At 44.4% G+C, this 24,510-nt stretch overlaps 1 protein-coding gene across 1 annotated transcript in view; it reads left to right on the top strand.

Annotated features, from left to right (window-relative positions):
* Positions 1–24,207, top strand: part of RAB31 (RAB31, member RAS oncogene family) — a 165,174-nt gene extending 140,967 nt beyond the window's left edge. Inside the window, exons 6-7 of the mRNA XM_029065627.2 lie at positions 1,046–1,155; positions 21,626–24,207. Of these exons, the coding sequence (XP_028921460.1) occupies positions 1,046–1,155; positions 21,626–21,723 (208 nt within the window). The 3' untranslated portion in view covers positions 21,724–24,207. The remainder of the gene's footprint in view (positions 1–1,045; positions 1,156–21,625) is intronic.
* The last annotated feature ends 303 nt before the right edge of the window (positions 24,208–24,510 follow it).

The raw sequence follows: 24,510 nt of genomic DNA, 5'->3' as shown, positions 1-24,510 counted from the left end.
TATTTCTTTTTCCAAGCTAGGGAAATGGTATGAGCAAGGAGATTGAGTCAGGGGAGTCAAAAATGAGGAATAGCTACAAGATTAGCTTGAGAGGGGTGAAGTGCTTAGTACAGTGCTTTATGCCAGTAGGCACTTATAAAATATTATTGATTCGTTAATTAGAGCCCAGAAGTGTTTACCCAAAGTCTTATTCTTGGATTGTTAAACCTAGGACTTTATCTTTTCTAGACTGCTTGAGTTCTCTCTAGGGACAGAAAGATGGACAAGATGGGGAAATGACAACTTGCTAACATAAAATTCTTCCAGAGTCCTATAGTGGACAAATTCTATCTGTTCCACATTCTAAAAGTCAAAGTCAACCAGCCAACAACTTAGTCACTATAGACTGTAAGCCCGTCTAGACTGTAAGATCGCTGTGGTCAGGGAATAAATCTGTTTATTGTTATATTGTACTCCCCCAAGTGCTGGGTACAGTGCAAAGCACACAGTAAGAGCTCAGTAAATATGATTGAATGAATTAATTAATCTTTGAAAAACTTGATTAGGGTTAGTGTTAGACCACAGTTAGTCTTTAGGGGAAAGATAGCATATGAATAGTCATTTAGTGGATCTGCTCAAAGCTCAATTAATACATTTTAATGAATATTAATTGTATTAATGAGTCAAAAGACAGTTTGCCAAGCCACTATTCCAAACTCCTTTTCACATGATTCAATATCTAACAAAAAATTAAATGGCCAGCACTGTGTTTGAACTCTCTCAAATGGCTCCATAAATTATTCAGGATTCCGTTTAGCTGCTCTGGTTACAAATGATTCCCATAACTGCACTGTGTTTCCGTGACTAGAGAACAGAGCCATTTTACCTGTTGGACTAATTCACCTCACGACGCCACAGTCTCTTGTGGCAGATATCTTTGCTTTTTCGATCCCGGGGGACCAGGACCGGGGAGATATCAATTCTGTTTGAATGGCCTCGGTGTTATGTAGCCTGTGTGTTGCCTTCAAACCAGAACTAATTTATGCTTGTTATACTGCTTTTCCAGGGAGGTTCCTATGAAGGACGCTAGGGAATATGCAGAATCCATAGGGGCCATCGTGGTGGAGACCAGCGCAAAGAATGCTATAAACATTGAGGAACTCTTCCAAGGAATCAGTAAGTACCTTAACTCATGACTTCCATTGGTCCTTTAACTCCTCCACCTCTGCCCCATTTTTCTCTTCATGGCTGGAATTCTAAAGATTTTCAGTTAAAATCCTTTCTGAAATGCTTACCTTTTTTTGGTCTGAAAATCAAAAACCAACAGGTGCCAAATCGGAAGAGAGCATCTGACACTGGCCTAGGTGACTGGGAGGGACTGCGGAAACTGAGAGGCCTTTAAAGGGCAAAGGAAAAGATCATCCATCTGGGCTGGTTGGGGTATATTCCTGCCTGATCAAAGAATTTATAAACTAGGCCATTTCCCAGGCTCCTTCCAGCTTCATGACTATTTATGTTGGGCATTTCCTTGTTATTTTTCTCTGGACTTTAAGCTCATTGTGGGTGGGGAACATGTCTGCCAACTCTGGGTATTCTATTATCCCCAACATTTAGTGCAGTGTTCTGCACATAGAACAATAATAATAATAATGCTATTTGTTAGGTGTTTACTATGTGCAAAAGAAGAGAAGCAGCGTGGCTCAGTGGAAAGAGCCCGGGCTTGGGAGTCGGCGGTCATGGGTTCGAATCCCAGCTCTGCCACTTGGCAGCTGTGTGACTGTGGGCAAGTCACTTCCCTTCTCAGTGCCTCAGTTACCTCATCTGTAAAATGGGGATGAAGACTGTGAGCCTCTCGTGGGACAACCTGATTACCCTGTATCTACCTCAGCGCTTAGAACAGTGCTCTGCGCATAGTAAGCGCTTAACAAATACCAACATTATTATTAAAACACTGTTCTAAACGCTGGAGTAAATACAAAGTAATCAGGTTGTCCCATGTGGGGCTCACAGTCTTAATCCCCATTTTACAGCTGAGGTAACTGAGGCCCAGAGAAATTAAGTGACTTGCCCAAAGTCACACAGCTGATAAGTGGCGGAGTCAGAATTAGAACCCACGACCTCTGACTCCCAAGCCCGGGCTCTTTCCATTAAGCCATGCTGCTTCTCGAAAGCCTAGTAAGCACTCAATAAATACCACTGAATGGGTGAATGATTGGTAAAAATAACGTGGCTGTTTGCTAGGAAGTGAGAGACAGAGAAGAACACGATATTCCCGGGAAGCTCCGCCACAACCTATTGGTCCCAAGTTGGAACCTGCCCTCTGCATCCATCCCACTCGATCCTGCTATAACCCTAGAATATGGTGAGGGCAGGAAGCCAGTGGCTCTGGGCTTCCGCAGGCTGCCTGGCCAGCCAGAGGCCTGATGCTAGAAGTCCGAAAGACACTTGCTAATGGAAGGGTAATCAGAGGGGGGATTTAAGCTGCAGCTGGGTGCCCTTTAGTCTCTCTTCCCTCCAGATGGCCAAGCAAAACCACCTGTTCCCCTCCTTGGGAGCAAGGATTGCCTTTACCTACTTTATTGTATTGTGCTCTCCCTAGCACTCAGTACAGTGCTTTGCACCTAGTAAGCACTCAATAAATACCACTGATTGATTGATCGCTTCCCCCTGTGACATCCAGGGATCCCACTTCCAACCTGCTCGGGGCATGCAGGGTCATGAGGGCTTTTAAGTTGCAGCAACGAGAGGCCTCTGAAAGTTTTGAAACTTTGGGATGCTTGATTGTGACCAGACGTTAGAGTAGTAATAATAATAATAATTGTATTTGTTAAGCTCTTACTATGTGCCAAGCACTGTATAAGTGCTGGGGTAGATACAAGATAATTGGGTTGGACACAGTATCTGTCCCAAATAGGGCTCACCGTCTTCATCCCCATTTTACAGATGAGGTAACAGAGGCACAGAGAGGTAAAATGACTTGCCCACACAGCAGACAAGTGGTGGAGCCAGGATTAGAATGCAGTTCCTTCTGATTCCCAGACCCATGCTCTTTCCACTATGCCACACTTCTCAGGAGGGAGACACCCAAAGGTGGCTAAAAATATTTTTTTCCTTAATTTTGGGGGTAGTAGCTTATTCTGTCTTGTTCTCTATCCTTGCCCTCAGGGAGAGATCATCACTGGAGGAAATAGAGGGTTATCTTTGAAAGGGCATATTTTTGCCCCAAATCCTCAAGCTCGCCTTCTTTTGGTCACTGCTCTCATTATCATCATTATCATCACCACCACCCTCATCTTCCGATTCTCAGTAGCATATTACCTCCAAGCCACTCACTTTACTTCTTGGGTGATCTTTGAGCGGATGTTTGTTCTGCCATTACCTTCACTTGTGCCTTAAATTGGGGTATTGAGCACCAGAAAAACGGAAAGTTAATGGAGCACTAGACTGGAGCACTAGCCTGGAACTTGCAATTTTTGGCTGCATGATTACCTGTCCAAATGGTTCTGGTTGACTTACTGCTCCAATCAATCAATCAATAAATGATATTTATTGAGCTCTTGCTTGGGAAAGTACAATACAGTTGAGTTGGTAGACATGATCCCTTCCCACAAGGAGCTTACTGCTTACGAGTAGCTTATAAATGGAAGCTGCCCTAGTTCCAGTTTTTTTTTTATGTTATTTGTTAAGACTTACTATGTGCCAGGGACTGTACTAAGTGCTGGCATAGATATAAGCTATTCAGGTTGGACACAGTCCCACAAAGGACTAACAGTCTTAATCCCCATTTTACAGATGAGGTAACTGAGGCATAGAAAAGCAGAAGTGACTTGCCCAAGTCACAGAGTAGACAAGTGTCATAGCCAGGATTAGAACTCAGCTTCTACTGACTCCCAGGCCCCTGATCTATCCACTAGATCATGCTGCTTCTCATCTGTAAAAAGGTGGTTTAATTCCTTTTCTCCCTCCTACTGAAACTGTGAGCCCAATATGGGACATAGACTATGTCCAACCTGATTAACTTGAATCTACCCAATGCTTAGAACAGCACTTGATACATAATAAGTGCTTAACAAATATACTACTAATATAATATATTTATAACATAATATATATTTATAATATAATATAAATATATAATATAATTACTACTACTAATTATAATAAAGTGGCTACTTTCTTCCTCAGTTCCCACTTGTGTCTCCCTATCTGTGTTACACTTGTGGTTTCCTTTTACTGCATGTGTCACAGGGCAGGATCCTGGGACTGGCTTCTGGATCCAGTCAATCCACTGAACAAGTCCAGCTTGCCTGAAATCACCACTGGCCTCTCTGTCCTAGTAGTAAAAATAATAATAATGTTGGTATTTGTTAAGCGCTTTCTATGTGCAGAGCACTGTTCGAAGCACTGGGGTAGATACAGGGTAATCAGGTAGTCCCACGTGAGGTTCACAGTCTTAATCCCCATTTTACAGATGAGGGAACTGAGGCACAGAGAAGTTAAGTGCCTTGCCCACAGTCACACAGCTGACAAGTGGCAGAGCCGAGATTCGAACCTGTGACCTCTGACTCCCAGGCCCATGTTCATTCCACTGAACCACGCTGCTTCTCTGACCATAACCACCTTTGGAGTTGGAGCCCACAGGCCCATATAGCAGCCTCAGCTACTAAAGCTCCAGGATGCTGCTAGAAGCCCCTGTTGGAGGGAAAACTGACTCACTCATTTCAAAGACCTCTTTGTGGAATTGTAATCTTGATTTCCTTCACCTTGCAGCAAGAATTTCCTTTTGTCTTAAAGGCAGGGTGGAGAAAAGAAGAGAATCCGGCCCAGACCAGCACAGCTTAGGAGTGCTGTTATTGTATTTGGGGGTCACCTCAAGGGGTGAAAAGAAGCATTCTATTCACTAAATCCTACTCACTCCTAGTTAGACTATAACCCCCATGTGGACGGGGATGTATCCAATCTGATGATTTTGTATCTACCCCAGCGCTTAGTAAAGTGCTTGGCACATAGTAAGTGCTTAACAAGTACTTTATAATTATCATTTTTATAATAATAATTACCATTATTATGGTATTTGTTAAGCGCTTACTCTGTGCCCAGCATTGTTCTAAGCGCTGGGGTAGATACAAGGTAATCACGTTGTCCATGTGGGTCTCACAGTCTTAATCCCCATTTTACAGATGAGGTAACTTAAGAATAGAGAAGTTAAGTGGCTTGCCCAAGGTCACACAGCAGACAAGTGGCCCCTATCCATATTTCCCTGTCTCCCCATTTTCATATCCAAGGTTTTTGATTCTGGATTCTGTCCCAGAAAGCGTATTTCTGAAAATCACCAGGTGATCCAAAAATCAATTGTATTTAATGAGCTCTATGTGCAGAGCACAGCACTGAGCATTTGGGAGAGTAAAATACAACAGAATTAGTAGACACGTTTCCCGTCCATAACGAGCTTATAGTCTAGAGATGGAGATAGACATTAATATGAATAAATAATTTATAATGTATAATTAATAGATATATGCACTATGAGAAGCAGCGTGGCTCATTGGAAAGAGTGCGGGCTTGGGAGTCAGAGGTCATGGGTTTGAATCTCAGCTCTGCCACTTGTCAGCTGTGGACTGTGGGCAAGTCACTTAACGTCTCTGGGCCTCAGTTACCTCATCTGTAAAATGGGGATTAACTGTGAGCCTCACGTGGGACAACCTCATGACCCTGTATCTCCCCCAGCGCTTAGAACAGTGTTCTGCACATAGTAAGCGCTTAACAAATACCAACATTATTATTATTATTATAAGTATAATGGAGTTGGGCATGGGGAAAATATCAACTGTGCAATATCAAACTGCACAGATTGAAGTGCATACATGATGCAGAAGGGAGAGTGAGCTGGGGAAAAGAGGACTCAAATGGGGAAGGCCCTTTGAAGGAGATGTGACCTTAGTAATACTTTGAAGAAGGAGAGAGCAGTGGTCTGGCATACTAGTCAAGAAGCAGCGTGGCCTAGTGGAAACAGCTCGGGCCTGAGATTCAGTAGACTTGAATACTAATCTCGGCTCTGCCACTTATCTGCTGGGTGACTTTGGGCAAGTCACTTGAGTGCTCTGTGCCTCAGTTACCTCATCTGTAAAATGGGCATTCAAGCTGTGAGCCCCATGTGACCAACCTGATTATCTTGTACCTACCCCGGCATTTAGAACGGTGCCTGACACAGCGCTTAACAGATACCATGAAAAAAATTAGCCTATGGAAACCTCAGTTAGCTGCAGTTGGTCAACTTGTCTTGTCTTATGATATCGAGTCATCTGCGATCCGTAACGACGCCATGGACCCATCTCTCCCGGAACGCCCCACGTCCATCTGCCATCGTTCTGGTAGTGATTCCATAGAGTTTTCTTGGTAAAAATGTTGAACTGGTTTACCATTGCCTCCTTCCGTGTAGGAAATTTGACTCTCTCCCATGTCGTTGCTGCCCAGCAGAGGTGATTTTTTTTAACTGTAGCAGATTCTACTCACTAGCCACTGGCCAAGCTAGGAATGGAATGAGTATGCCACTGCTTGACTCTCCCTCCCATAGTCAAAACTGGTAGAGTACTGGAAACTCTCCAGGTATGACCCTGAGAAGGGAGTTAATCAACTGGAGGATATTAATTATCATCACAGAATAACAGACAAACCTGAGGCCTCTGGGGAATCTACCTCAGGGGAAATCTAGCCCTCCTCTAGCCCCCACGTCATTAAAAAGTAGTTTGAATTGTAGTTTTGAATTGACCATCCCCAAAAAGTAGTTGGAGTTTGACCTTGCTAGAGGCTGTTTGGCAAAAGCTCCATGGGCTGGCACTTCCTAAAACAGATTTGGTTTCCATTCAACTCATTTCTGTTCATTATCATGGTCTCTGGGAATTGGACCCACAATTGGCAACCTATGTTTGTTTATATTGGCTCCAGGGAAAACTCACTGGGGACAGGAATTTTGCCTTGGAATATCAATCTCCACATGAGGGAGTTGAAAAACAGCTTTTCCCTCTACATCCCCTTTGTTTCTTGAAAGCCGTACAGTTGAATTCATTTCCTCTTCTCCCGCTCCCCACCCTTGGCTGCTGTCTTTGCTGATTGTTCACAACCTGGAACCTCCTTGGGATGTGTTCACATTGGCTGTAGAATTTCCGAGTGATAGATTTACAGCTGTTCATTGAAGCATAGAATTCAGATTAGCCCGGTAATGCTGGCTGTCCAATAAAGCACTGTGGATTTAGTGTGTCTGCATGAAGAATTCATTCTGACCTTCCTCAGCCTCAGCAGTCTGTTCAAACCATCTTCTGAAAGGATGAGAATTTCACTTGTTGCAAGAATCCATCTATTTCCGCAGAGATGATTTATTGTTTGATGAGTAGTGGGTTAGACCACTTAGAGCCTAGATTCCACAGGCATGGAAGTTTCATTTTTTTATGCAGGACTTTGGGCCTATGATTTGATTATTATTAAATAGTGGTCAATCACTTACAAATGTAAATAAATTCCAATCCACATCTTTGAAGTATTTTTTGCAGCCCCTTAGTTAACCAGGGATATCTGAGCCTGGGAGTTTATTCTTCAAATAAGAAAAGGCCCCATTAGAGAAAGCAAACAGTTCCCAAAACATATAGTTACTTAGCACAGACAAGAATATTGAAAAATTCCTTCTTGTCACCAGCCCATCCAGATAAGGAGTGTCACAACTGGAAAGAATTCTCTGCAGTGCTCAGCTCTGAGCAAAACATGAAGTAAGGCAATTGGGCAATTTTCTGATCATTTAGATCCAACTACTCCCCACTTTCACTCAATTATTTCTACAGTTCAGGCCAGAGGAGGTTTTGGTATTTGTTAAGCATTTACTACATGCCGGGCACTGTACTGAGAGCATCGGGGAGAATATACAGTAATCAGACTGGATGAAGTCCGTGTTTCTCTTAGTCTTAAACCCATTTTGCAGATGAGGGTAACTGAGGCACGGAGAAGTTAAGTGACTCAAGGTCTCAGAGCAGAGAAGTGGCAGAACTGGGATTAGAACTCAAGTCTTCTAAGTCCCAGGCACGTGCTCTTTCACTATGTCATGCTGCTTCCTACTTCAGGAACAAATTTTTTCTATTTCCCTATCTTAAAATTTGTATTGTATTCACTTTAAAAATATAAAATAAGTAATATTATCTGACTTGTAGCATTATTGCAACATGAGCAAGACTGAGCTCCTCATCTTCCCTCCCAAACCCGGTCCTCTCCCAGACTTCTCTATCACCGTGGATGGCACGACCATCCTTCCCGTCTCTCGGGCCCGCGATCTCGGTGTCATCCTTGACTCGTCTCTCTCGTTCACCCCACGCGTCCTATCCGTTACCGAGACCTGCCGGTTTCACCTCTACGATATCGCCAAGATCCGCCCTTTCCTCTCCACCCAGACGGCTACCTTACTGCTACGGGCTCTCGTTATATCCCGGCTAGACTACCGTGTCGGCCTTCTCTCTGACCTCCCTTCCTCCTCTCTCGCCCCGCTCCGGTCTATTCTTCACTCCGCTGCCCGGCTCATCTTCCCGCAGAAACGATCTGGGCCTGTCACTCCCCTTCTTAAACAACTCCAGTGGTTGCCTATCGACCTCCGCTCCAAACAAAAACTCCTCACTCTAGGCTTCAAGGCTGTACATCACCTTGCCCCTTCCTACCTCTCCTCCCTTCTCTCTTTCTACCACCCACCCCGCACGCTCCGCTCCTCCGCCGCCCACCTCCTCGCCGTCCCTCGGTCTCGCCCATCCCGCCGTCGACCCCCGGGCCGCGTCCTCCCGCGGTCCCGGAACGCCCTCCCTCCTCACCTCCGCCAAACTGATTCTCTTCCCCTCTTCAAAACCCTACTTAAAACTCACCTCCTCCAAGAGGCCTTCCCAGACTGAGCTCCTCTTCTCCCTCTACTCCCTCTGCCACCCCCCCTTCACCTCTCCGCAGCTAAACCCTCTTTTTCCCCTTTTCCCTCTGCTTCTCCACCTCTCCCTTCCCATCCCCACAGCACTGTACTCGTCCGCTCAACTGTATATATTTCCGTTACCCTATTTATTTTGTTAATGAATTGTACATCGCCTCGATTCTATTTAGTTGCCATTGTTTTTACGAGATGTTCTTCCCCTTGACTCTATTTATTGCCATCGTTCCCGTCTGTCTATCTGTTGCCGACTTGTTCATCCCAAGCGCTTAGTACAGTGCTCTGCACATAGTAAGCGCTCAATAAATACTATTGAATGAATGCCCAAGCGCTTAGTACAGTGCTCTGCACATAGTAAGCGCTCAATAAATACTATTGAATGAATGAATGAATGAATACACACACACACACACAAACACATACACATTATATCTTCTTTCTTTCTTCCCTCCCTCTCTACAATTGAAAGTTTTCCAGGAGAGGCTCCAGGAGAGGAATGAAAAATTTAGGGGATTTCTAGAGACTTTCACTCATTGCTTTCCCTGTTTCTCATTTGCAGAGCAAGCCTTCTGCCCAACCCTTGTGCTTAAAATAGAAATAGAGAGGGTCATTCCCTCTGTTCCCAGAAACAATCTTCTAAAGACAAACTTATTGGGAAGGAAAGATGCAAAAAACTATTAAAGATGAGTGAAAAAAATTAGAGGCTTAAAAAAGATAAAGCCTCTGGTAGGATCAGTCATATTGTTGGAGATGAAGGAAATTTCCCTCTGTTGTTTTTCCCAAAGTGGTAATAAATTAGAAATAAAGTGCCTAGCTCCTCAGTCCATGAGATAATCTGTTTGCTAACTGGAGTTGGTTTTGTAGCCCAAAGATGGAGGAAAAAATCCCTAATGACAAATACACAGCAAATAACTTGAACTACTGTAGGGTGGCTTTGGTTTCAGATTCCTTTAAGCTGTTTTCCAAGGCTGTTTTTGGTTTACACAGTGCCTTATCCTTTAAATTGCTTTGTCAGATTGTGGCTTTTTTAAAGGCCAGTGGGCCCCCTTAGACACAGTGTTTCTGTCCTACGAAAAAAGAAGTCATGGGACTACCGATATCTTGGGCCAAGCCTGACTATGCAAGGTGGGCGGAAAGGGGAAGAAAAGAGAAGCCTCGGTCCTTGGAGCCAGAGGGAGGGGGAGGCTTGAACAGCTTGTTGGTGGTGACAGCAAGACAAATGTAAAAAAAACAAAACCCAAAACTCACTTCCCTCCTTCTATGTTTTCTCAGTATAAAGATGGTCTGTTTTTAAGTGGTTATGATGTGCTAAGCACTGGGTGGAGGTTCAAGGTAATCAGGTTGGACACAGTCCGTTTTCCACAAGGGGCTCACAGTCTAGGAGGGAGGAATTTTATCCTCACTTACCCGATGAGGGAATTGAATGAAGTACACAAAAGTACGTAAGAAGCAGCGTGATTTGTCGATAGACCACTGGCTCTGCCACTTGTCTAATGTGTGGCTTTGTGAGAAGCAGCATGGCCTAGTGGATAGAACATGGGGTTGGGAGTCACTTGTCTGCTGCGTAACCTTGGGGCAAGCACTTAACTTCTCTGTGCTCTGTTGCCTCATCTTTAAAATTCATTCATTCAGTTGTATGTATTGAGCGCTTATTGTGTGCAGAGGATTGAACTAAGTGCTTGGGAAGTACAATTCAGCAACAAATGTAGAGCGTCCCTGCCCACAACGGGCTCACAGTCTGGTTGTGGGACGTGCACTGTGTCCAACCTGATTAACTTGTATCTATTCCAGCGCTTACTACAATGTCTGGCACATAGTAAGCACTTAACAAATACCATTAAAAAAAAATCCTCAACAGAGCCGAATGAGTCCACGCCTTTGCTTGTAGGTTCGAATTTGGCACCGCCGGCAAACGTACCATGTACCAAACCAGAACATTTGGCAAAGAAGCCATGGAGATATAATAATAATAATAATAATGGCATTCGTTAGGCAGTGTGGCAAAGAGAAGCAGCGTGGCTTAGTAGAAACAACACGGGCTTGGGAGTCGGAGATCGTGGGTTCTAATCCCGGCCCCATCACTTATCAGCTGTGCAACATTGGTTAAGTCACTCAACTTCTCTGTGCCTCAGTTACCTCATCTGTCAAATGAGGATGGAGATTATGAGCCCCACAGAGGACAACCTGATTACCTTGTATCTACCCCAGTGTTTAGAACAGTGCTTGGCACATAGTAAGCCCTTAACCAATATCATGATTATTATTATTAGATATGTAACATTGTGACATCTAGATCGTCTGCTGAAGCAACATTATTCACGTGGCAGGGAGAGGCTGGCGGGGGTGGGGAGGAGAGCTGGGAACTGGGAGAGAACAAGAAGTTTTCAAACCATCTGAGCAAGTCTGGAGTATCATCTATAAGTCCCCTGTTCCTGCTGATATCTATACTCAGTAACAAGTCATCCTGACTGCACGCCCTGGGACATTTTTAGTAAGATTTGGATTGTGAAATGGACCCGATTGTGAAACATTATAAACATTGTTATGGTTCTATTTTCCTGAAAGAAAGCAGATAGCCTTGAAATGGGGCAGGCAGGCCCTTAAATGTTTCTTCTGAAACTCGGTGAGGGAAAGCCCATGCATTTTAGTTCCAGCCTAGGAATTGGTAGCTACCAGACTCCAATATAGAACAAAAATGAAATGAAATTGCATGTTTAGTCACAGCTGTTACTTTTCTCCTCTTGGGTGGTGGGCCTTCAGCCATTTCCTGTGCGTGCTCTGACTCTACACTGGCACTTTTTTTGTTTAGATTCCTCTCTTGTACTACATTTTAGTTCGGTTCTCGATATCATTCTCTTTCATTTTCCTCCATTTTGTTTCCTGGGCTCCCATATTTTTGCTTAGGGCAAACAGATCTTTTTTTCCTTACTTGCTCTATGAATTCTCTGATATGCCTCAGGAGGTTTCACTTCAATTTATATCTTTGCAGATGGGCAAACACTCATATCTATTTCTTTCCCTTTTTTTCTTCTATTTTTATGAATCAATTGTGTTTAGTAAGTTTTCCAAGTCTTCCAGGGATGGACAATATTCTACTCTTGGTCCAGAGAGGGATGCTCTGAGCTGAACAAGCTCTACTAAGTGTAGAGGTTGGCTCAAGAGGTTGAATGCACAGATTCATGCAGTGAGGCATGGGGGTGCCCGCTAAGATGAGATTCCAAACTTGCATGAGTTAAATTATAACTCATAACTTCCCTAATGTCTCATTATAAGGGAAGCGGCATGGCCTAGTGGATAGAGCACAGGCCCAGGAGAGAGAAGGACCTTGGTTCTAATCCCGGCTCTGCCACTTGTCTGCCGTGTAACCTTGGACAAGTCACTTCACTTCTCTGTGTCTCAGTTATCTCATCTGTAAAATGGAGATTAAGACTGTGAGCCCAATGTAGGAAAGGAACCGTGTCCAACCCAATTATCTTGTATCTACCCCAGCACTTAGTACAGGGCCTGGCACATAGTAAGTGCTTAAGAAATACTACTATAATTATTAATAATAATAACACTAGACAGCCACTTTTGCTTCATGGGTGAAAACAAGGAGACAGCAATGAAAGGTCCTATAGCTGCTAAAATAGTTCAAGGACAAAATTGATTTTGACGTTTTTCCTACATGGGATCTGGTGTTTATTCTGCTTAAGTTGTACTTATGTCAAGTTAACTCCCTTCAAAGAAAACAGGCATTATACCAAATCAATTTGCAGTCGCCTAAAAGAGCAAAAAGAACTAGGAAGCAACCAACTTGTGGAGAGCCAATCAAACCAGATTAATTTACACTCTCTTCCCCTGACAGAGTGATGGGTGATTTAGATGAGGGAGAAGCAAGATATGGGATGAAAATAGGCTTCAGCGAGGCAATTAATTCCATCCCATTGGCATCCTTGCTGACAAGCTGGGAAAATACTTCTTTTAGGCAAGTGCACAGGTGTCTCAGAGGCCAAACCCCCATATCTCAGGGACAGACGTGACGGTGCAGTGAGTGGTTACACACAGGCATCAGACCTTCTTTTCTGGGCCTCAGTTTCCTCATCTATAAAACAGGGATTCAATACCTGTTCTCCCTCCCTCTTAGGCTGCGAGCCCTACATGGGACAGGGACTGTATCCAACGTGCTTAACTTGTATCTTCCCCAGTGCTTATTGACAAATACCACTGTAATTATTATTATTATTACTACTGGCTCTGTTCAGTCTCTTAATTGACAATCTGCAAGAAAGAATTAAGATGACACTCATCAAATTTGCAAATGACACTGACTGGGAGGAAGGAGAGGGTTGGAGCTAATCATTTTGAAGACTGAAGTAGGATCCAAAGTGACTTAGGTAAATTGGATACTGGTCCTATAGAAATGGAAGGAAATTTAGAAGGGCTGGGCCTAATGTAAGTTTGCAGGTAGGTGCACTGATGGGCATAAAACAAACATGATGAATACAGAAAGGGGAAAGGCTAGAGGTGGTACAATCCACTATACTGTAAACTTCTTGAGGGCAAGGATTTTGTCTTCTTACTCTATCGTATTCTCCCACAATCTTAGTACAGTGCTCTGTAAATCATAGGCACTCAAATAAGTACTATTGATTGATATTCATTGATTGATTTATGGAGACCTGCGAGGCACAAATAAATAGAAAACATTCTGGGAGTTATGGTTGGCCAGAAGCCGAATATATGCCAGCACTGTGGTGTTTTTTTTAAAAAAATGAGATCCTGAGATAGCACAAGAGAAACAGTGTATAGAAGAGTCAGAAAGTGCTTCTTCCAAACTTCCTCACATTAATCAGACTCTTTTGTAATCCTTCGTGGTCCATTGTAGGGCCCTGCACTCTCAATCAATCAGTGGCATTTATTGAGCACTTACGAGGTGCAGAGCACTGTACTAAGTTCTTGGGAAAGTACGGTATTTTCTCAAGTACAGTACAGTACAATTAATAGACGTGATTCCTGCCCATAAGTTGCTTATAGTCTCAAATGGAGATAGAAAAATGGGGTAGGGGTCTGCAAAGATCAACACAAGTGATAAAAGGGATGAAAATAGACTCTATGATGGAAAATAAAAGCAAGTGGGTTGTTTAACTATGAGAAGAGAAAACTAAAGATAGCAGGGAACCAGGAGTGGAAAAAGGTAAACATCTGAGATTTATGTATTTATTTATTTAAATGGCTATTTCCCCCTTTAGACTATAAGGTACTTGTGGTCAGGAAACATGTCTACCAACTCTATTGTACTGCAGCATGGCTCAGTGGAAAGAGTCTGGGTTTAGGAATCAGAGGTCATGGGTTCTAATCCCAGCTCCGCTGCTTGTCAGCTGTGTGACTTTGGGCAAGTCACTTAACTTCTCTGGGCCTCAGTTACCTCATTTGTAAAATGGGGATTAAGATTGTGAGCCCCACATGGGACAACCTGCTCACCTTATATCTGCCCCCCAGTGCTTAGAACAGTGCTTAGCACATAGAAAGCATTTAACAAATATTACTATTATTATTACTGTACTCGTCCAAGTGCTTATTACAGTGTTCTGCATACATTAAGTGCTCAATAAATACCATTGATTGATTGATTGATTGATTGATTAGTGGCCTTCAAGTCAGTGAAAGGTGGAAGAAACTGGCTAGTTCTTCTTCAAGTCACTGAGACCCAAACAGAAGGAAATTACCATAAATTAAAACAGGATGAATTTCAGTTGGACATACAGAAGAGTAAGAAAAGATATTCGGAATGAAAAGACACTGAAATGGGCTACAGATGGGGCTTGTGGAGTGACCATCCTGGGTAATCTTTAAGAAAGGAACAGGACATGCTCTGCCCTGAATGACTGGTCAATTACCTGCCGGTAGATATATTAGAAGGCTAGATCAGATGGCGTCTTATTATCCTTATATTTACCAACTCTGTTGTACTGCAGTGTGGCCTAGTGGAAAGAGCACAAGCCTGGGAGTCGGAAAGACCTGGGTTCTAGTCCTGGCTCTGCCACTTGTCTACTGTGTGACTATGGGCAAATCACTTCACTTTCCTGGTGCCTCAGTTACCTCATCTGTAAAATAGGGATTAAAACTGGTAGCCCCACATGGGACATGGACTGTGTGCAACCTAATTAGCTTATATCTACTCCTGTGGTTAGTACAGTGTTCTACAAACAGTGAGTGCTCAATAAATACTTTTGATTGATTGATTTATTAGTGAGTGCAAAACACTGTGCCATATGCGGGCGTCCTGGTTCCACCACTTGTCTGCTGTGTGGCCTTGGGCAAGTCAATTAACTTCTCTGTGCCTCGCTTACTTCATCTGTAAAATGGGGATGAAGACTGTGAGCCCCATGAAGAACAGGGACTGTGTCCAACCTGAATTATTTGTATCCACCCAGCACTTTGTACAGTGCCTGGCACATAGTGAGCACCTAACAAATACCATCATTATTATTATTATTATTAGAGAAGCAGCATGGCTTAGTGGAAAGAGCCTGGGCTTGGGAGTCAGAGGTCATGAGTTCGAATCCCAGCTCTGCCACTTGTCAGCTGTGTGACTGTGGGCAAGTCACTTAACTTCTCTGGGCCTCAGTTACCTCATCTGTAAAATAGGGATTAACTGTGAGCCTCACATGGGACAACCTGATGACCCTGTATCTCCCACAGCACTTAGAACAGTGCTCTGCACATAGTAAGTGCTTAGCAAATACCAACATTATTATTATCATAAGGAAAACAAATTAAAATACTGTGCCTGGTACATAAAAAGACTCACAATCTTAGTGGAAGAGGACATGTGTATCAGAAGAATATAATACACACACAGTGGAAACCAGAAAGAAATGAGTAAGAAAAATACCAATAGTCAAAATAATGACAATAATGATAGTGATAATGAACATAGAAGGAGCCCTCTTTGTCCCCGCAAGTCTACTAGTTGCTAAAATGACCCAAATGGATTAGGAGATGAAATAACCCAATCTGGAGAAGGAAAATTCCTCTGTGTTCAAAGGAGCCAGACGATTGACCCTCATCTAATTATATGACCAGAAACTAGCAATTTTTTTTACCAAATACATATGAACCTCAAGACTTTAATTTCTAGGTTTTCAGTCAGTTTTATTTATTGAGAGCTTACTATGTGCATACCACTGTATTAAGTACTTGATAGAGTACAACAGAAGTAACAACACGTTCCTTGCCCATAGTGAGCTTACAGTCTAGCTTCGTCAAAAAGGGTCTTTTTTAAATTCAGTATTTTCTGTCTGTAATCACTTAGATATGAGATTCAAAGCCTTGAAGTATAGCCTTACCCATAAAATGGAAAGAAAATATCTTTTAGTACTCATCTCTCTCATGAGTAAAAAGCACACGGACACACAAACTCACACAAAATCACCTCAAAATCAAAATCATAAAAGCCTAGAGGTGAGCTAGAACTAAGTCACCTGAAACTAAGGAGAGTTTAGAACAAATAGGACATTTCTTCTACTGGTTGTGCAAAAAGGAAAAGAGAACTGTGGGATATAACAGATTTAGACTCTAATACTACTACTCAAAATAATTATGGTATTTGTTAGGTTCTTACTATGTATCAGACACTGTACTAAGTGCTGGGGTGGATTTAAGCAAATCAGTTTGAACACAGTCCCTGTCCCACATGGGACTCACAGTCTTAATATCCATTTTACAGATGAGGTAACAGGCACAGCGAATTTAAGTGACTTGCCTAAGGTCACCCCAACAGACAAGTCGCTGAGCCGGGATTGGAACCCAGGTCCTTCGGACTCCCATGCCCATCCTCTATCCACGAGGCCAAGCAGCTGGAAATGCTATATCTCCGCTCCCCTGGTTTAGCAAGGGCATGTCAAAGGCTTAAAGGAATGGGAACAATTCCTTATACATGTATAAGTAAAATCTTATACGAGTTACTAGATGGAACATCAGAGCCTATGGAGAGAAAGTCGAGGAGGCTAGATAACACTCCTAACCTGTAGGTTGGCTTTTCCAGGAGGGCAATCATCGAGTCAAAGTATTCATATCACAGTGAGGGCCTTTGAAGGTTTCTGGCCTTTGTGGGAAGGAAGACCAGGCATTGCCCATGGGAGCTTGAGAGGGAGAGAAATAAGACAGGGCATTTCAAAGCAGGGCAGAAACTCTGGCTCACCCTAATAATCATAATAATAATAATTACCATTAATAATTACCGTTGTTATTGTTATAACCAGGACAGAGAGTCTGGCTCCCCCTGCTCGCACTGAGGACAAGGGGACTCCTCAGATCCCAGGCCAGATTGGAGGTCATGTTCTGTTGGGTGAGAGAGCGGAGTAGGAGCGTAGGGAGGCTTCCCCACACTCCACCTCAGAGTGACCTCTGAGTCCCAGCTGGAGCCACCCCGGCTGGTGGTGAGAGCAGATGGCGCTGCTGGTGGCCTAACGGCTGCCTGGCACATTGGGGATTGGGCCCCGTGCTGTGGCACTGTGTTCAGGCTATGTCTGCCCTGGGCACACACTTCAGCGACCCCAAAATACTGGGAAGTCCCTGTTCCAGCCAGCTCGGCCCAGCCTGAAAGGAAAAAAAAATCTGCTTTGAAATCACTCAAACTAGAACAGGCACACTGCTCTTATTCTTGTAGTGGTGCCGCGTTCCATGCTGCCCCAGCTTACCTGACTCTGGGAGTCACCACATAGTGCCTCTAATCACTCTGTTGCTACTCTTGAAGGCAGAACCCGAGGCTGGAGAAATCATGGGTCTGAGAAGCAGCTTAGCCCAGTGGGTAGAGCATGGGCCTTGAAGTCAGGTGGACCTGGGTTCTAATCCCGGCTCTGCCATTTTGTCTGCTGTGTGACCTTGGGCAAGTCACTTCGCTTCTCTGGGACTCCGTTGCCTCATCTTTAAAATGGGGATTAAGACTGTGAGCTCCATGTGGGAGAGGGACTGTGTCCAACCTCATAATCTTGTGTCTACTCCAGTGTGTAGTACAATGCCTGGCACACACTAAACGCTTAACAGAAACCATAAAAAAGTCATTGCAAATGATTGTTAATGCTCCCTCTACAGTACTCAAGTCACTTTCGTCTCTGATGGGACCGGTATCAATCAGGAGTGGATGAAAGGGCTGAGTCCCCCCCCCCCCCATCTAGGTGAAAATCTGATGAGAAGCAGTGTGGCTTAGTGTACAGGCCCAGGAGTCAGAAGGACCTGGATTCTAACGTTGGCTCTGCCACATGACTGCTCTGTCACCTTGGGCCAGTCTTTGTGCCTCAGTTACCTCATCTGCAAAATGGGGATGAATGTGAGCCCTATGTGGGACAGGGACTCTGTACAACTTGATGAACTTATGTCCATCTCAGCACTTAGAACAGTGTTTGTCACATAGTAAGCACTTAACAAGTACCATAATAAAATCTGAGATCCTGTGGGCAAGAGAACGTTCATTCTCTGTCTCTCTGTCTCTCTCCCTGCCAAAGGTCAGCTCTGTCAAGCACTTCTGAATTCAGAAAAAAACTTCTTAATACATAAACCCCCAAGCCATACTCCACAACCTCTCATTCAAGTAGATGTGTTTGCCTGGAGTAAGGCAATTGATGCTGAGAAAGAAACAGGCACACTCGATTCTATCTGGAAGGATTTCAGCATTTTTGAAGCCTCCAAGTGTAATGTGCTAGTAAAAACTAAACAAAATGTTCTTCAGTGTCCTCCTCTTTAAGCCGCAGATAAAAATGTGGAGTTTGGGACACTTAACCAAAAAGTCATCTCATTTTTGATTTAAACTTACCCAGATGGTGTGTGTTCTAATTGAAGGAATGATGCCTTTCTGAAGAGTTCTAGGGTCAGTGTCATGAACCCAGAGAGGAAAAACTGCAGAAATATGTGCACCAGGCAAGACTTATTTTTCTGCTGAGAGATCACCAGAAAGGAATTCCAGCCTCTCAGTAAATAGACCGGATGATAAACCCACAGAAAGTCACTATGTATCTAGACCCAGGAGACGGGGGACAAGCCCCCATCCTGAAGCATTATCACTTAATCGAAAGAGCACAGGGCTAGGAGTTAGGAGACCTAGTTCTAGTCCTGGTTCTGCTGCTTGCCTGGTGTGAGACCTTGGGCAAATCTTTTCACTTCTATTTTTTATGTTAATTATTAAATGCTTACTATGTGCCAAGAACTGTACTAAGCACATAGACACAGTCCATGTCCCACATGGGGCTCACAGCCTTAATCTTCATTTTACAGATGAGGTAATTGTGGCCCAGAGAAGTTTAGTGACTTGCCCGAGGTCACACAGCAGACAAATGAAGGACCTGGAATTAAAACCCAGGACCTTCTGACTCCCAGGCCCATTCTCTATGCTCTGGGCCACACTGCTTCTCACTCAACTTTTCTGTGGTTCAGTTACCTTATCTGTAAAATGGGGTAGCTTGTATATACCTCTTCTTAATTCTCTTCCCCTCTTCAAAGCCCTACTGAGAGCTCACCTCCTCCAAGAGGCCTTCCCAGACTGAGCTTCCCCTTTTCCCTCTGCTCCCTCTGCTGCATCTCTGCCCCGCCCCTTCACCTCCCCTCAGCTAAGCCCCCTTTTCCCCCGCTTTCCCTCTGCTCCTCCCCCTCTCCCTTCACCTCCCCTCAGCCCTGGGCTCATCCACTCATTTGTATATATTTTCATTACCCTATTTATTTTGTTAATGAGATGTACATCCCCTTGATTCTATTTATTGCTATTATTTTTGTCTGTCTGTCTCCCCCGATTAGACTGTAAGCCCTTCAATGGGCAGGGATTGTCTCTACCTGTTGCCGAATTGTACATTCCAAGCGCTTAGTACAGTATTCTGCACATAGTAAGCGCTCAATGAATACTATTGAATGAATACCTCGATGCTTAGTACAGTGCCTGCCACATAATAAGTGCATAACAAATACCATTAAAAAAAATCAAAAAACAAAAAAAACCTTCCCTTTACCCTTGTCAGCAGCTTTGGAAAACTGTTCAGTGAGGGAAGAGGTGGTACTGATTGGCTACTTTACAGTGGGGGGAATTCCTTGTATACTGCAGGTATATCCAGGCTCTCCCAGCACCTTCTGGCCCTTAATGATCCAGAACTGCTGAAATAGCAAGGGGAGGCAGAGCCCATGAATTTCCTGTTGGTCTTTTGGCTCTTTGGGGATCTCTTTGACCACTCTTCCTCTACTACCAGCACATTCTTGACTGGAAATTTGATTTGCGTCATGCTTACAGACACCGGGGAATCCTTCCTCTAGACTGTAAGCTCGCTATGGGCAGGGAATGTGTCAGTTATATTGTTTTATTGACTGGTTCTCCAGGCCCAGAGTCTATTCTAGCTGCCCACCCGCCCAGCAACTCTAATACTGAACCTTTCTCTCGGGCCTCATGGTCAAGGACGTCCATTTTTCTTCATTTCCTTTCATTCAATAGTATTTATTGAGCGCTTACTATGTGCAGAGCACTGTACTATCACTCAAGCAAGTAAACTAAGTCCAGTTTTCCATGGATCTAAATTAGCCTGTGTATGTGGCATCTTTAATGTTCCCCATCCTGTGCCTTACTAAAGGATTGGTGTTCAGTAGGCAGTGCTGCGGGGTGGGAAGTGGAGGGTGAACGAAGGTTCTGGCAATCGATCTGCTTCTGAAAAAGCTGAAGGGAGCTTTCCGCTGCAGACTGGCAATTCAGCAAGGCTCTCCAGCCTGTCCTGAAGCCAAACAGGCATCAGAAAACCACAAGTCCCAGAGACACGACCCCACCTTCGCTGGGCCTCACCCCAGTGGATTTCATAAAGTTAAGAAACATGACAGTTTAATGCCAGACCGTTAGGGCAAAAATCCAAATCCCATTATGCACAACAATCAATCAGTGGTATTTATTGAGCACATAATGTGTTCAGAGTACTGTACTAAGAGTTTGGAAGAGTACAATATAACAGAGTTGGTAGATGCATTCCCTGGCCATGAGGAAGGTCTACCCTGAGGTGGGCTAAGTAAGGGGAGGTTGGTAAAGTGGAATAGGACTGGGAAGCCATAGCGGCTGGGAGGGAGAGGAATGGGCTGCGGATGGTACACCCACCGCGACCTTCCCTCCTGCCTCAGCTTTCAGGACACGGCAGCACACCAGGGAAGCAGTTCCTCCTGCTTTGTTCTTCCCCATGTTTATGTCGAAAGGGTGAGAGCTGGAGAGAGGTAGAGCCTGGGCCAGCCACCCTGTTTCTGGTGACATCAGATTCATTCAGTTGTATTAATTGAGCCCTTACTGTGTGCAGAGCAGAAGCAGTGTGGCTTAGTGGGTCCAACATGGGCCTGGGAGTCAGAAAGACCTGGATACTAATCCCTGCTCCACCACTTGTCCGCTGTGTCACCTTGGACAAGTCACTTCAATTCTCTGTGCCTCAGTTATACCTCATCTGTAAAATGGAGATTAAGACCGTGAGCTCCATGTGGGCCAGGGACAGTGTATCCACTCCAGTACTTAGAACAGTGCTTGGCACATAGTAAGCCCTTTACAAGTACCATAATTATTATCGGGGAGCCCCTCCCTCCTGGGATTTTCCCTTGGCATTCCTCAGCAGAGGTATCGCTGGGCAGATGGGGTCGCTCTGTTGGAAGGCATTGATGGGGAGGTGGGGGTGTTGTGCCCTCCTGCAGAAAGCTGTCTCTTGTCTTTTTTTATTCTAGGTCGCCAGATCCCACCCTTGGATCCTCATGAAAATGGCAACAATGGAACAATCCGCCTGGGGAAGCCGACGATGCAGACCAATCGCCGGTGCTGCTGACTCCACCTGCTCCGGCCAGATGCCCTTGAAGAACCGACATAACTGTTCCCCCTCCCTGGGACTCAGTAACCTGTTTTGGGAAGGCTCTGAATCCCAGCCCGGCCTCAGGAGAAACATGCAGGCAAGAAGAGCAGAAGCCATCCCTGGATGGGGTTTCGTGTAAACTCTCCGTCATCCTGCCAGATTACTGAATTATACTATACCAAGTTCTCTTTTTAAAAAACAAAACAAAACAGTGGCTTTTATTTTGGGGGTTAGGCGGGAGGAAAGATGTTTTAGAGATATTCTGTGAAATCCCTCCAACTTGAAAATTTCATAGGAAAGCAGTCGCATTTCTGCTTTCTCATTTGAATGGAGAAAGGGGGCCGAGGATAAGGTGAGGTCTGAACCTTAAACTCTCAGACAGGATATTTTTCTCATGTTCTGGCTTCATCTAAATGCTTTGGTGCCATTCCTCTGCAGGAGTTTCAAGTAGTCTCCAGCAAGAGCTGAATTAAAGTCGATAGCTAATTTTTCAGGTACTGGACGGCTTCAAGATCGAAGCTCCACATGCCACGTTTCTTGCAGTGCAGGAAGAAGTGTTATTGAACTATCATCCAAATTCCAGACTCAGGAAAATCAATGAAAGGGCAGAGAGATGGGGAGAAAAAGACGCATTGGAAATCATTGCCTGGAATCCCTGGAATCTATTGCCTTATCAGCAGGGAAACAGGTACTGCCTTTGATCCTGCACATCTTGGTTCCCCAAAAGCCCACGATGTAAATTCAGCAGCCAACCTGAGAAAGATCCACCCAGGAGATAATAATAAAGATAATAATTATGGTATTGTATAGTGCTTACTATTTTCAAAGGACTGTACTAAGTGTGGGTAGAGACAAGTCCTTGTCCCTCAAGGGGCTCACAGTTTTGTTGGGGGGAGATGGGAAAGAACGGGTATTGGATCTCCATTTTACACATAAGGAAACTGAGGCACAGAGAAGTTAATTGACTTGTCTAAAGTCACATAGCAGGCAGGTGGCAGAGCCGGGATTCAAACCCAAGTCCTCTGATTCCCAGGCCTGTGCTCTTTCCATTAGGTCTCAGTGCCCAGAGGAGGGTTGGAGGGATTGGGTTCTGAAGATGGAGATCAAGGAGTTGGGATGTAAGATGTGTAGGCCGGAGGTGCCATGGGGCATCGGTGCTCTTTTAGGAAAGGGAGAGCAGATGCTCAAAAGACTCCTTTGGGCCTCTTCTGGTGCTTGCCAACTCTTGGTTTTCAGGAATGCACTGGGCTTGCATGACATTCTCCCACAGAGGGGGCCCAAACTTGTGTTAGAACCTGTTCAAAAAAGAATTGGGGAAATTTGAGAACCAGCTCTGGGCCCAGTGTCCTCCAGGTGAGGCAGAAGACCATAAGCTCCTCATGGGTGAGGGATCATGGCTCATCCAGCTCTGTATATTGAACTCCTCCAAGCACATAGTACAGTGCTCTGCAGATAGTAAGCACTCAAAAAATACCATTGATTGAGGCAAGATTGATTGATTGAGGCAACTAGGAGTCCCAAGAGTTTTGAAACCAGAGAAAACACTGAAACAGCTACACTGTGACCTCCACCGAGAACGGGCCTTGAGGAATGCACTCCCTGGGAGATGTTTTTCCTTGATCTCTCTGCCTCCGATTAGGCTACTGCTACTAAGCGACTAAGCAATCATCTGAATCAGGTGGACAGGGAGGAGTGGGGACAAAGAGGTCTCCTGTCTCTTCCTCCCACTCACCTCTGCAACCTCCAAATCCAAATCTTGTGCTCACTCCAACTTTTTTAATTCCTCGTGTTCTAGAAGGGGCCAACCTGATAGGGTTTCCTTCAGGTGGGGGAGAAAGCTTTAGAATCTTCAATGCAGTGCTCATTTGAGATCCAGGGATAAGGTAAGGGGAACCAGGCCTAGGGAATGCCAGCTAGCATTCAGGAAAGAAATGAGGGCTGGGGGGAAAATCAGAGTCTTTTCAAACTGTTTTTAAACCATAAAAGTACTGCTTATAGCCCGAATATATGACTGCAAAACCATTCATGGTGCAGTCATGAGAGAAAAGTATTTCCCACCTGAAGGTGGTTTATAAATTCTTTCCCAGCTGCCAGTCACCTGGAGAGTCGCAGACCTGCTAGTTGAAAGAAAAACTTGCCTCCAGAGCTAGTTCTTTGGCAAGGAAGCCACGCAGCAAATCGCTGTGGAGCTATCACTCTCTTTTGAGCTGAAGGAACTCCAAATTGCTTCAGCAGCAGGAGTTAGCATTCCAGAAGGGATCACTGTGAATCTCACTACAAGTCCTTCTTGTTGGCTGTGTGGTGTTAAGCAGGCTGATTGCCAAAAAAATGACCAGACCCAGCATGAATACTTCTTAAATGGAGGTGATCAACCCATCTGGGGTAAGTCAGTCAGTCGATCAGTCATTTGTGTTTATCGAGTGCTTACTGTGTGCAGAGCACCATACTAAGCACTTGGGAGATTACAATATAACAAAATAAACACAATCCTTGCCCACAACGATCTTACAGCCTAGAGGGGGAGACAGATCTTCATACAAATAAATACATTCGGTCACAGAGTGCCATTTGGGGTTCAGGCTGTGACTCCAAACATGCTCGAGGGATTTTTAAGAGTCAGAGATTCACAGGGCTTGTAGGAGTCTTGTCAGGTAGGCAGGCCACAAGTCCTATTTTAGCCAAGACAGGATTAGATTTGTGTAGTGTTTCCCCACCAGTTTTAGGCAAACATTTGGGTGGCCCAATATTTAAACTGTCCTGGAT

This window comes from Ornithorhynchus anatinus, chromosome 5, assembly GCF_004115215.2.
Source record: "Ornithorhynchus anatinus isolate Pmale09 chromosome 5, mOrnAna1.pri.v4, whole genome shotgun sequence".
Classification (NCBI taxonomy): domain Eukaryota; kingdom Metazoa; phylum Chordata; class Mammalia; order Monotremata; family Ornithorhynchidae; genus Ornithorhynchus; species Ornithorhynchus anatinus.
This window is presented reverse-complemented; position numbering and strand designations above follow the sequence as displayed.